Source organism: Myiozetetes cayanensis, unplaced genomic scaffold (genome assembly GCF_022539395.1).
Source record: "Myiozetetes cayanensis isolate MyiCay16 unplaced genomic scaffold, myiCay2020 scf12, whole genome shotgun sequence".
NCBI classification, from domain to species: Eukaryota; Metazoa; Chordata; class Aves; order Passeriformes; family Tyrannidae; genus Myiozetetes; species Myiozetetes cayanensis.
Genome location: NW_026086826.1, coordinates 28108408 through 28122879, shown reverse-complemented (window position 1 = coordinate 28122879; position 14472 = coordinate 28108408). Strand labels below are relative to the sequence as shown.

Below are 14472 nucleotides of genomic sequence, written 5' to 3'. Positions count from 1 at the left end.
ATAAACTACCTCCTATTTCCTCAGCCTTCAGTGGCTGCGCTGTCCAGTGCAAAGCTGATGTCCACTCTGTCAAACAGAGCACTCGCTGCACAAGGAGTATCAGAGGTTTATTTCTGCCAGCTTGTCTCAGTTGGCATTAAAAGCAGTCTCCTGGGAGTCAGCTTCCCCACAGGTTTAAGTCTTGAGATTGACTATCTGGCTCCCTAAGAAGGTGGAACCTCTGATAATCCTCTCCCCATGGTTGTAGTTTGTCCCACACTCAGTTCATCCCTTATTCATGGGCTCCAGGCATCACTGGGACATTGGTTTGTTTTCACAAGACATCTGGTTTCCTGCCTCCATCTGGTACCTCCACTGCTTTGGCCCAGCCAAACTGAGCTTACACACGAGTCCTGAACTGCTTGGGGTGCAAAACCTCTGATTCACAAAGTGCTGGGAGCCACCTAATCCGGGGTAAAGGAACGAGTGACTCGCTCGACAAACGGCTGCCATGCCGAGTTTGTGGCACAGCCAGGGCTTGGTCACTGGGCCACTGCTACCCAGAGTGATGCTGCTGTCACACTGGGCTGGGCAGAAAGGACTGACACAACTTCCTGTAAAAACTCATTCCTGAAAACCTGATGGCCAGGACGCTCAACTGCACTCCTCGGGCTGACAGACTGCCCAAGGCCAGCACACTGGTACTGATAAAATCCACGCTGCTGATGGCAGGCTTAGAGTTACTCAGACTGATACAGCTCCTGTGTAAGATCCTGTATAAACAGAGTATTGTAATTTCTATTATACAGCCTATATGCAGTAACTTTCTCATTTCAGTTTATTCCTCCTCTACAGACAAGCTGAATTACTACAGCTGTCACAAAGCAGAACTGAAAAAAGTCTATTTTTACTTAGTCTGCAGAGGCCAAAGCAATTTACAGAGTTTGTCTCAGCTCACTATATCATGGCCAAATAGCTCAGCCTTTTCTCAGAATTACTTTTGACACCTTCCACAATTCCACACCCCCACCCCCACCATGAAAACATAACCTTAATGTTTAGGAAACCTGCTTCAGTTTGTTTCTAAACTAGGTTTATATTCATTTTTCAAACAGACTAACTAATCAATTGGATAGTTTCTTTTGCATCTTATTTGTTTCCCGCTCTCACTGTCCAAGGAAGCAATGCAGGAACTACCTCTGGCACTGCTGAGTGGTTTGAGGTACAATGCCAGTTCCTCCACACATTTCTTGCCCTCCTCATAATGCTTGGTGTCTTCAGCTCCACTGCATAGAGTAATCGGCTGCTGCTCAGGAACCTGGAGAGAGATGACATGGACATCTACATGAATATGCATAAACAAGTGACAGTCATGTTTACAAACACTTGTTACTATGAAGCAGTTCCTGTTTCATTCCCCTTCTGTGTTTTTCCTGTATTAATAATCAATTTTTCAGCTTGTTTACTGAACAAACAGCATAAAAAGCCCCAGTGAAAATGAAAACAAAAAGACAGAATTTCTGTTTAGTAGACTTCCTTTATTTAGTGGCTGACAGGAACTAGAAGCAGAAGGCTTAACATGGCACTTCCTATAACTACAAAACTTTGGCTAAAATAACACAAAGTGAAACACCCCCAAGGCTGGCTGGCCAAAAAAACTCTGAGGGGAAAAAAAAATAAAAAAAATCAGAAGAACCCTGGTCTGCTGGTAAGTACTGATTTGTATCTAGGGCCTCACAGCTCTAAAATCATCCAGGGATAAATTACAGCTACTTAGATTAGCAGGAGAAAGAGATTTAGCAACAAATACACTATGACACCCTTGGAACATATTCTGACTACACCAAATTAACAAGAAGCAAGACCAAGTTATCCTATGTAGTGCATGTGAAACACCCCTGACATCTGTGTTTGGGGTTTTTTTTCATGTTAAATGTCTTCATCCAGACATTCACCAGAAATCAGGACTTTTCAAAGGGATTTGGACCACCCCTTGCCCAAGTTATGATTTTGTTATTGCCTTCCTCCAGGTAAATTCTTAAAAGTTTCAAGAAAATTCAGCCTGCAGTATAGCACTGCACTAACATTCTCAACATCACTGTTCAGCAGTCAGCCCAACATGACAGCCCAGAGAACTGGAATTTCTCACAAGACTAAACACAAGCACGTTTTGCAGACGCTGGGGAAGCACAAACAGATCTCCCACTTCTATTTCCGAGTCAATCCCTGTCCCAGTGGCAATAACAGCCTGCTAATCCCACATAGCTGCTTACAAGGACCAACTCAGGCCCTCAATCTAAAAGCACAAGCCTTTAATGCCTCAGTTAAATACAGCCACAAACCCACCCACCTTCACGTGCAACCCAGCCCTGGGAAGGGCAGTGTTATAGCAGCACTGAATAAAAGCAGGGAATATGTACAAAATGTGTGTGTGTGTATATATATATATACACACAGACATACAGATACAGTTGCCATCACCAACAGGGACAGGAGCTTTCCTATCTATTTTAATAGACAGTAATGTTTCAACCACACAATCAGACTTCTCCTACGCAACCTCTGCTGTTACTCATCAGACACACAAAGCAAAATAAAAAGTTACTATCTACCTAACTCTGGCTTTTACAGCATGCAACAAAAGTAGTCTGAGAGTGCAAAATATCAGCTGCAATTAAGACAGTTGGTACCACCCCAACTAACATAATCAAGATAGCCTGGATGAGGCACAGCCTCTTTCACTCCCATTCAAGGGAAAACCAAAGCTGAGACAACAATTGGCCTTTTCACTGACTGCAGTTACCTTGTCATGTTCTGGGCTTTCTGGTTTTAATTTTGAGACAGGGTTTGTTTGGGGTGTTTTGGTTTTTGGGGTTTGAGGGGTTTCATATATCTATAAGCAAGAAAGCTTTCAGCAAAAAGAGACTTCACAACTGGATCTTACAGTGGTCAGACCTAACAGTCACAACAGACTGGTCTCCTGGGATGTGGGAAACACACATTAACACCTTCAATATTTACTTGCATGTTGACAGAATACTGCACAGCTCCCTTTCAGAGCCATTTTAGCGTCTGCCCCTGCCTGGGCCATCACCCAGCAGAACCCATGATCAAAGGACACCTCACCACGAGTGCCCAGACAGAGCCCGCCCCGCCTCTGCCTTAGTTATTGCTGGCACAGATTTTGTGCCGATCCCTCCTCATTCCTGCAGCCATTCCACCCACACCGGTGACAGCTCAGAACACAGTGAGACAAAGGGGGCTGGGGACAGACGTGGGACAGGAAGCCTGTTGAGCCCCGGCTTTGGCCCTGAATGGAAGGGGGTTTAGCACACACTGAGAGCGCTGTTTGGAATGCCAGACACAGCTCAGCCACCAGCGAGACACAGGGGCTGTCAAGGCAACTAACACAGAGCTTCCCCCTCCCCCAGGGAAGAGCTGGCAGAGAAAAACCTCCAGGACTTCATCAAGCTGTTCAACACTACCTGCCTTTATTTCTACACACACACGCTTCACCTTCACTCTTGCAAATGCACCTCACAATAAAATTCACTAATAATTTTCCTTTTGCTGGTTCTGTTCTGTGCACTCGCAAGACTTATTTTAATATTTTAGTGTTAGAATGATTGTAAGAACAGCATCTCCCGAGAGAAAAACTGTAAAGACGTGATTCATAAAAGTCACAGGAAATGTGAATTTTAATTTTGGCTCTGCTGTGAAATTGCTGAGGGACAACTGAGAATAATTCAACTCCAAAGCATTTTCACTTCCCCTTAACAAAATGTCCTTTAAATAGCATGCATGGAGAATGACCCCATGGTCACTGCTGTTTACAACCTCTCTCAAGAGCCCTAGAATACATGCCCTGCAGAGTGAGTTCATTATTTTCATGCTCATTCCATATTCCACTCTCTCAGACACCACACCCTTATCACAGTTCTCACTGCAAATGCATTCACATCATGTAAGCGACACCTCCCAGGGGGGACGAGAGCGAGACAGCAAAAATGATCTCAGATGTTTAATTGCTTTAGATTTGTGAGGGTTTTGCATCTGCCTTGGCAATGCCTGCCAGGATCCCGGCAGTGGAATGCTGCCCATCAGCTTGGCCTGTGGCTGTGGGAAGAGGCAGCTTATGACGACATGCGGAAGGGGACCGGAAAAGAATGCTAAAGCATCATCACCTCATGGCAGGCAGTGACTTGGAATAGGTGATTTAACTGCAATTTGATGAAGGATGTCAGCTTGAGTTGTCAGTAATTACCATTAGACATCTAATTGCACAGAATGAGAACATGTTCAACAGACCAAACCCCTTTTTGTCTGGTTTGAAAACTCTCCTGATATTCTCCCTCCTCCCTGCGAATGGAGGATTTGCTTCCTGCGCCCCAAAAAAACCAAAACAAAAAACCAAACAAACCCCAAAAGCCTACTGTCTTCAGTTCCTCAAAGGTTTACATTAAGGACAACTTCTTCACAGATAATTCCTCTTTTGAGGCACTTCATTTCACCAAAAGTTACAATAAAAAATGATCAAACCTGCCTCTAATAGCTCTGCAATTGCAATCTTCCCCTTTTGAAAGGGCTGTGAGTTAAGATCACTCCACCCATTCTCTCATCATGTACAGTGTGATTCCATTGCCCAATGTATCTGTCGTGTCCAACAGGAGACTATGAAAGAAATTAAAGCACCACAGGCATTTCTGCCACTCTGTGTCACCTGTTTGGAACGTGCACGCTGCTGCTTCATGGGTTGAAAAAGCACGAGGGAAGAGTTTAGATGACAGATCCATGATTATGCACCTCCAAAACACTGGCCAGGGGAATGCTTGAAATAGCTGCATGCAGTGAGTAACACTCATGGATGCTGGAATAGCTAAAATTCAAAAGCTCATTCCCACAGAAACAGGCTGAAGGGATTTCTTTCCCCAAGAAGTGTAAGAAGCAAAGTATCCCAGGAGTGCCTTGCTGGTTTGTGTCCAAGCCCTTGTGCCTCCCTTCCCTCACAATATGCTTAGCTCTGCTTAGGGCTCAGCTATTTCCCAGGAATAATAATTCTCATCTTCCCCCTACAATCCCTCCTCCTCCCTCATCTTGCACGGCTGAATTTATCTAAACTGGTGGGGTTGAATCACCCAACTGGAGGGGTTGTGGGATCCCCCAGCCCTCTGCTGTCCAAGGCCAGCTTGGACAGGGCTTGGAGCAACCTGCTCCAGAGGAAGGTGTCCCTGCCCATGGCAGGGGGTGGAATGAGAGGGGTTTTAATGTCCCTTCCAACCCAAATCATTCCATGGCCACTGCCTCCCCAAGCAGCCCCTGTAAGCACTGCTGACATGTAACTCTCTGTAGGGGAGCAGGCAGAAACCTGGGTCCCTCCAACAGTTAATTTTCACATCAAGGGTGGCTACAACCCGGGCAACTGGTTTCACTTCTGGAAAGGGGTGGGGAGAGGGAAAACTGAGAAAGAGTCAGTAATTCAAGTAAGAAAGCAACTCTTCTCACCAGAAAAGTGGCAAAACCGACCCAGAGAGAGAATGCTATTGTCAGAGAAATAGGTTACTGCTTCCCTGGGAGACTGTGTGACAAATTTAGCACGTTTTCCCCCGAAGTATAGCCCTGCTTATTTCACCCATTGTGCCCAAGTGACTTGCCCTGGAATCCCAGAACTGCTGCCAGTCACAGCAGAATAGATTTGTTTCTTTAAACAGCCCGGTCTCCTCCTCTGCCTCCAGCAAAAAAGCACTTAACACATATAAAAGTGTGAACTTCTCACAAGTCTCCCCAAAGGGAAAAGAACAAACTGTTCTTCCCCCTCACAGATAAAAGCTTTAATTGTGCTGTACTGAATTTCCTTCTAAAATGAAACCTGGGTTTTTTGGAATTTATAGTTCAAAACCAAGGTATTACATGTCTCCATGGACTCAGGTTAAGGTGTACAGCTGTTTGTCGGAGATTAAGGGACACTAATGACACAAAGACACTCTTGAAACTAAACCGTGAAGTGGAACAAGAAAATGGGCTTGGTTTCAACTGAGGTCGATACCACTCATGCTCTGAAAGCTGGATTGCTGCTCACAGACCATTTTTGTTGCTATGTACCAAAGAGAACTCACGTTCTCAAACAGGACATAGTTCAAAATTACTAGTTCCACTAAAGTACCTTTTTTTTTTTTTTTTTGTCGTTAACCAAGCCCTTTTCTCTAAGAAGATTTAAAAACTGGCCTTAGAGAGCCTAGTGGGAAGTAGCAATTGTTTCCCTGTCCTCCACAGTGAAACAGTGTACTTATTTTCTAGTACTCCATAGTCTGCTAAACACCCCAAGAGCTGCCAAGAAGGGGCAGGGAAGAGAAAGGAGGGTGAGTTGTACTGAACACTGATTTCATTCACATGTTGGAATTAGGAGCTGGCTGGGAAGGTGGTGCAAACTTCTCTTCAGGGGCAAGTTTGTCAGTAATAAACACCCAGCTAAGATCCAGAATTGCTGGGAGCAGCAAACATGAAGCAGTGAGTGGTAAATGAGGGGCGTGGGAATATTGTCTCTTTTGGTGGCGTTGCAGCTTGCAGGTCATCAGGGAACAAGGTCCTGTGAGTCCTGATCACATGAAATTCTGAGATGTAAAAAGGAGCACGAAATGCTGTCATCAGTTCAAAGCCAGAACCCAGAGTCTCAAGACAAACCATACTGTAAAGCCTCTCTTCCTTCTCCATTCCTCACACACACGGGTGGGAAAACTCTGGCTGGCCGTAACTGGCAAAACCAGAATAAAATTCTCAGTTACCCATACAGAGGTAGAGTGGTTTTCCATTCCATTCCAGAGGATCTTGTTTTTATGCAAATTGTAATTCAGGCAAAGATCAAGTTTATCACACAGCTTTGTGAGAAGCATTAACAAATGCACACAAACCAACCGAAAAAATGCAAGACATTTATTTATCACAAGTGGGGACATTTGGGTATAGCTGGAACTATTCCAGAAAGGCCAAAGAGGAAGGAAGGGGATATAAGGGAGAGAGAGAATGACAATATTTATTTATGGCATCACCCACAGATCTCACAGTGCTTGGAAGCTCTTCAAAGATGGTGGCATATCACAGCAATGGGAGTGCACAGCCTCACTGCCTTCTCCTGCAGAGCAGGATGAGTCACCCACCACAGCCAGAAACACCAGTGCATTTTAAGCTTCTAAAATAACTTCTGTGCCACACACCACAGAAAAACAACACCAAATTAGCCACATTACTTGATGAACTAAGAAGAGGCAAAAACATGGTTGGATCTGTAGGTCCCAATACCTAATAAAAAGCAACATAAGAGCATCTTTCTCTCCTCCACAAAATTCTTTCCTTTTCCCTGGACTATGGATCTCACTGAATTTCCTGCTGCTTTCAACTCTGCTGAGCCCACACATGGAAGCAGAACAACCCAAAACAATAACCCCTGCATGGTAACCGTCCCCATTTACATTTTCACTCCTCATCCCTACCTTAGACACGATTGTCCCTCCTCTCCCAGGTCCCCAATCCTGCCCAGCCTTGGCAGGTGTGTGTGGGTCACAGGAAGCTACCAGTGATCTAACCACGATAAGCTTATGCCAATTGAGGTCCGTGCTGCAATTCAACAGGGTGATCCTGCTTTCCACACACCCCTGCCCCTCTCCTGGGCCAGTCATCAGCACCAGGACACTCGTCCCCATCAGATCACCCCTTCAGCTGACCTCACCAGTGTTCCAGCAAGAAGGGGAGTCTTGGGCAGGCTGCCCCCATCCACCTACGTGGATTTAGAGCACCGTGTCAGCTCAGGAAGCTGCATTTCTGGTGCACAGTTTCAAATTAAACATAAGGCTGTATAAAAGCTGCTCCCAGAGGGGTCTGCCACACTTCCCTTAACACTTCCATCCTGCTTTTGGGACAATTGGACACGGGTCTTGTAGGGTGAGTACAGTAAGGCACATAACCTACAAGAGAAGAATGGCTTCCCACAAAATAAGCTCACCGATCCAGCTCATCCTTTCTGCAGAGCACGGCTAGATAAGGGAAGAAGGAAGGGAACAGAACAAACCCATTCTGCCACAGCCCACGGTCACACTGAATTGGATGTAACAAAACTCACAGTCAGCAACCAGCAGAATCAAGACCTAAACTACTGTTCCAGGCACCTCTGCAACTTTTGCAGACATTTCCAAAAGAGGCAGATGAGCACTTCACACCCCATTACCGTTAATCGAACAACACAAACCCGGGGTTCGAAGCAAAGCAGAGCGCTGTTACCTGAGCACCCACGAGCTGCAGCAGGGCCGAGTTGACGGGGAGGAGCTCGATGTCTGTGTTGATAGTGGTCTGGTCGAAGGGACATGCCTTACGGTGGAGCTTGTTGAGGCACATCTTGCAGACGGTGTGGCCACAACCCAAGCTGATGGGCTTGCGGATGGTTTCGTCGAAAGTCTGTGTGCAAATGGGGCAGGAGAGAAAATCCGTCCATTGTGGAGCTTGTACAGGCATCGCTTCAGGAGTTAATTGACGAGACAAAAATCTAAAGCGCAGATTCCACTGGAATCAAAATCTTGGGAAAAAAAAGTCTGTTTGTTTTTAAATATCTTCTGTAAGTACAGACAGTCAGCACATAGTGTGAAACATAACCTAGAAGGAAGCAGAAACACGCAGTGAGCATTCTGTACCGGAGCAGGCACGGGAGACCCTTTGTGCTCAGGAAATAGCACTTGTCAAGGTGCAGCTGAACGGGGACTGCAGTCCTGACACTAAACACAGGACTGAGTCATGACCTGCTTTGATTCCAGCTACTCTCTGGCACTGGAAAAGCCACTTTAAACCATTTCTGCTGTTCTACAGCTTAAAAAAAATAAGCAACAGATAACTCTCTCATTAACGTTATAAGGCTAATTAGCTTTACAGTTTTATGTTCTCTTTTTCTTTCATAAATGAGCCAATTAATATCAACAAGATTTGAATAAAAAGGACTCTTTTTGAAAGGCTGGTGTCCTTATTGCACTAAATCAATTTTTTTCATGGTATTCATTGTGAGCTTTAAATAATTTTGCTTAGACAAAGCTTTTATCACAAGCAAGCTTTCTTCCCAGTCCCGTGGGCTCTGGATTGGCACACAATGACTCTGCAAAGGTGGGAGCTGTCCCAGGCTCCAGAGGGAAGAAACACTTCCAGAATGTCTCAAGGACCCTTTTCTGACCCCAACTGACATCATTCCCCACCTACCTAGAGATTATATTGACAGAGAAAGCAACATCTTTAATGTATTGAGAAATCACACAAACTACAATAGAGGAGAACCTGGGAGGTCTTTATCACTTGGCACTTTCAAATCAAAGTACTAAGAGGATCAAGTGTCACTAATTATGAGGCAATGGAAGAAAAGACATCCCTTTGGGACAGAAAAAAAAAAAAGGCAGAACTCATGTGAGGAGAAATATAAAAGAACAAATGGATGAAGGGGTATGAAAACAATCATTATCAAAAAGATAACTGGTAATAAAATTATTTCTGATGTCTGGTCTACTTTCTATCAACAGTGGAGTCGGGGAAAAAAAAAAGAGAAGGCAGGACAATGATTTACAACCAATTTTTCTAAATCTAGCATCTAAACAACAACAAAACCCCTCACCCCAAACACCCAGATGTGGCAGTTTCTCTTTCCCACACTCCAGTTTCAAACCCCTGAGTGTGCACTTGCTTGCTAATATCTGTTCTGATAGAAAGTTCTCACGGAAGCAAAAGAGCAACCTTTCATCAAATCTTAGCTTAAAAAACCACCTCACAATTTCAATTAAAATCTCAATTCTAAAGGCAAAGAGAGAAACTTCAAATTAGGACTCGTGCAATTGAGAATCAAAGCGTTCTAAAACAGCACCAAAAAAACCCATCTAATGCTAAAACAGAGACTGAAAAGCCTCAGGCATTTTTTCAAGAATTTAGTGCAATGTTGTTCACCATTAACATCATTTTGCCAAGGCAAACAACGAAGAGTTACTGGTTAAGCTTTTAGCCACGTTTCATCAAACATTAAAGCTTAGTTTTAAAGCTAATGAAAGGGAGTTGGACTCAGATGATCCATGTGTGTCCCTTCCAGCTCAGGATACTTCCTGATTCTATGGGAAAAAAAAAAAATCACTTCTCTCTTCAAAAGACAGTGTACAACCCCAGATGCCCAGCCAAAAAGGGATCAATAAGAGATCAATATTCTCCAGGCAGAGTGGCCCAAGGAGAGGCACTGCATGTGGTTAACCCCCCACCACCATTGCACAACCAGAGATGTCAAGGTTGTTCAGGGTTCCCCCTCCAAATCACCTCTTTAATAGCAAAGCACTCATTTTTTTCATCTTGTCAGCAGGCAGGCAGATCATTTCCATTACTTGTATCCCCAACCCAAGTGAAATCTTTCATACACTTATTTCACTGAACTAACTCACTAAAACATCCAGGAAATTTATTTCCAAGCTTTCTCTTGCTTCCTTATATTTTAAGTAAACTGTGGTATCAAGTATTCCAGCCAGAATCACTCTTTGTAAACCAAATCTGCAAGAGAAATTACCTGGAAACTCCACAGAAGTCCTTCTGCAGAGAGCAGAACACAGCTTGATAAACCTGGTGTTATGAAATAGCACCTGAGGTTCAAAACCTGGGAGCTGAATCATATTGCTTCCTTTAGGCCACACTGCTATTAGAATATCTACCAGCAATTTCCCAGGCTCATCTGCAATTCAGAAATGAACTGAACAGCCTATGTGAAACACAGATTATTGTCCAAGCATTTAGAACAGTTTCTTGCTAACTGAGGAGATTTAAAAGCAGCAGCTAACATGAAGCTGTACCATCAGGAATACAAGGCAGACGTGGACAGGGAGACTCCAACATCCCAGGCTCTGAACTGGAACAAAGGAGTTCAACACAACCTTAATATGAGTTCACTAATTTAAAAACCCCAGTAAACAGAGACCTGCCGTTCCTACCTGCAGCTCTGGCATAATGAAATAGGTCATATTTATTTACAAAATCAAGTTGAAAGAGAAGTCTGGGGAGTCGAGGGAGGGAGGGAGTAATTAGTGGCATCCCTGATCCCACCTCAAGGCAGGTCCCAAAAGGCTGGGGGGAACAAGGGAAGCAAAGCTTACACATAATCAGAGCTCTCAGAGACTCCACAGTGCCTGTGGATGTGTCCTGGTGCCTCCCTGGCAAAGGAAGGTCACAGACAGCACTGACAACAGAGCACAGGGCTAGGAGAAGCCTCGGGAAGTCACTACTCCAGCACAGCCTGGCTGCTGGAACAGATGGCTAACCGGCAGGATACAGCCAACCTCTTCCCCACAGGAGAAAAGTAGAGCTGTTGGAGCAACAAACCCTGCACTGCTAATAAATCTCCCCGGCAGATCAGCACAGAACTGTGGAATTCCTCTGCTCCCACGGAAGGCAGGAATGGCATCACAGGGACGGAGGATTCTCCAGCCGCAGGCAACACAGGCTGGCACCAAGCCAAGCCCTGCTGCTGCTGCCGCCGCCACAGCTTTCCACATATATGGTCCTGCTTTCCTGCTGGATCCTCAGCCTTCACACAGGGAAGCAGAGCCAAGTGCTGAGATACAACAAAATTCTCCTAGGCACAGAGCACCCAGATGGGGTAGACACGTTCAGAAGAGAGGCTGGCAGAGGTGTGTGCCTTGTCACAAGGCTTGGGACTTGCTACGACCTTGGAAATAAGTGGGGGAAAAAAACAGTCTGTAACTTCAAAGAGCTCCTTTAAACAGGAGACATTAGAGATGGCAATCAAACCGTGGAAAGAAGACAGTTTCATTACCACAGTCAGCTGTTAGAGCCATCAACCACAGAAGGAGAACACTTCCCTGTACAGATAAGGTAGGAAAAGCAGATTCACTTTCATGGTACAGTTTGTTTGTTTTTAAAAACGTTTCTCTCCAGCATTATGCCAGAGGTCAGAAAAATGCAAAGAATGCAAACATTTATAAAAGAAATAACCATTTAAATAAGGCTCCACTTCCCAAAATATTATGAAATTTTTAACCCACCTCAACTCACTATTTCACACCTGATACCTTCTAATGCTTCAAACATGTAACTACACACACTTCTTTGTGGGTGACTGGAGAAAATAAAGATATGTCAAACCCCAAGAAAACACAAAACTAAAAAGGTCCATCACAGTACATAAACTGGAAAACACAAAGGTGTAATTAAGCATGAAGATACTCCAGGACACAGGCTACTACACCAGACCAGAGACAGACTGATTTTGTTATTTCTGAGTATGAAAATATAAAATACCAGTATGTAAGCCTTGTCCTCCTGCTTAGCCCTGCATAAGCTGTTTTATCCACAGCCAGAATCACCTGGAAAAATTCCTGCTCTTTTCTGGGCCTCCCAGCCCCCCCAAAATCCTTGAAATTCCATCCTTCAACCAAGACTGGAAATGTCACGCTGTAATCAGATCAGTGACCCGTCTCCTCTGGGACCCCGCCAGTGCTTCAGAGAAAAGGCAGGATCATTCCACAAACCACCAGGACAGCTTCCCAACGCTTCATCCCATTCCTTACTCTACAATGCAGAGGGGGAACGCAGCCTCCTGTCCACGCTGTGTTATGTCTGCGGCCACCAGAGCCTTCCACACGTCGCCAGGGAGAGCTTTGCAGATTCAACTCGTGACAAAGAGCTGTTTGTAAAACGCAGAACACTTTGTACCCACATCCACTGGCATCAAGTTTCGCCCAGGATGACACAGAGGAAAACTCCCGTGCTCCCAGTAAAAATCCCCGTCCGTGCGAGGAGTCCCTCGGGGCAGGTGCCAGCCCTGCCCGGGTTTGGGTTCTCTCACCAACACGGCACTGGGCACAGCCCCATCACGTGCTGCCCTGTCAGCGCAGAGCCCTCCCTGCTCTCCCCAGCAGCCCTGGTAAGTCATGCCCAGTCGATGCAGATGACTCAGCACACCTCAGGGGCACCCTCGGCTCAGCTTCTGCCCTTTCAGAGGGAACAGGAGCGTTACCTGCTCCTGGCTTTGACTTATTCCCCACAGCATTTCGTTCAGCTCTTCTTGTCCGAGCAGCGTCACTGCCTTCTTGACCAAAAGTCTGAATAACCATTTTTATTGCCTGCTGTTCTTTTAGTCCTGAAGCCGTTTCATTTTTGCTGAGTCTTACTCAGAGCTAAAGCAAGCAGAGCTTCCTGTTGCAGTTACCACTGAACACAAGTAAAGCCTATTTAGTGCTAAGCTTAACACTACAGCAGCTCCTCGGTGCCAAAACAAACTCAGGCCTGCCAACCGATCTGCTCACGCAAATACAGCTCTTGGCTAATCTATTATTTAATCTAATAAAGAAAACACCGTTTCATTAATTCTTTTGAAGACTCTTACTCCTCGGTTAGAATTTGCACATTGCTGAAAAGTAACCACACGCAGTTCTCTCTCCTGTGAGACTGGTTCTGTGACACATTAACTATTTCAAAACCCCTCTGACACTTTGAGATTAAAAATAGATCAACAGCCTAAATTAAATTAACAGACAACAGCAACACAATTCCTAACTCATAAGGATCACCAGAGACCCACAGCAGCTCCAGGCACCAGATGAACCCCTCCATACTTGCCTAGTGCCAAACAGACAGATTGTTGCCAGTGTTTCAAAGAACCTTTCTGTTTTCTACTCCAGTGTGCTCGTCGTAATCAACAGCATTACTGAGGACAGTTAAGTATCTTTCTTCTTTTCCCCGACTTTAAAAAGTCTTGAATTTAATTTTATGGAAGAACTGACCTGACAACCCATGGGAAACCCTGCCCAGTCAAAAGTAATGGCTTGTTATATAAACACACTGTACTGCCAACTTCACAGTTCACAGAAAGGGATAAATCACACTTGCTGTGTTTTCCATATCCAGTTCCACAGAAGAAAACTCTGAAATAAAACCAAAGAGAGGGGAAGTCCAGGCCTGATCAGAGAAGAGTGGGTAAAAGAAAAAAAAAACCTTCTTACCTGTGCCTGGGAAGCTCCATGAACAACAGCTACGATAAGCCCAGGCGAGTCTTTGTGACCGATCGCGGGTTCCTTTCCCCTCCTGTTTGCTCTCTGAAAGGTCCGTGCACACCCTGAGTGGCAGCGAGTGCTTCGCTTCCTCATTCCTGCCCGGCGCATGCCTGCCCTGCTCCCAGCACCGCCCAGAGCCGAGCTCCAGCACAACATTCCCACCCCGCACCAAAACCTGCAGCTCTGTGTCACACACCTTCCCACCCTTCTCTCGCAGCTACACAAACACCAGTGGGCTGCACTGCCTGGACAAGTAATCTCTTTTTTTTTTTTTCTCTTTTTTAAAGAGACAGAAAAGCAAAGCTAAAATCGTGAACACCATCAAAATTCTCTCCCAAACTCACTGAAGCTCAGTTAAATCAGATTGAAGATCTACTTGCTTTTCTTCTCTGTAATTTTTATTTTGACAGCAAAAAACAAAGGAAGTTTATGT

At 45.0% G+C, this 14472-nt stretch overlaps 1 protein-coding gene across 7 annotated transcripts in view; it reads right to left on the bottom strand.

The window, feature by feature from the left end:
* RC3H1 (ring finger and CCCH-type domains 1) overlaps positions 1-14472 on the bottom strand; it is a 60984-nt gene that overhangs the window by 30270 nt on the left and 16242 nt on the right. For 4 of the 7 annotated variants that reach the window (XM_050307369.1, XM_050307376.1, XM_050307374.1 and 1 more), the window contains exons 2-3: positions 8248-8616; positions 1177-1297 (exon numbers count right to left, since the gene is read on the bottom strand). In XM_050307369.1, the coding sequence (XP_050163326.1) occupies positions 1177-1297; positions 8248-8478 (352 nt within the window). In that variant the 5' untranslated portion in view covers positions 8479-8616. Of the gene's footprint in view, positions 1-1176; positions 1298-8247; positions 8617-12350; positions 12516-12554; positions 12853-13988; positions 14211-14472 lie in introns of those variants that run through there. The other 3 variants (XM_050307370.1, XM_050307371.1, XM_050307373.1) reach the window with 3 other exon arrangements.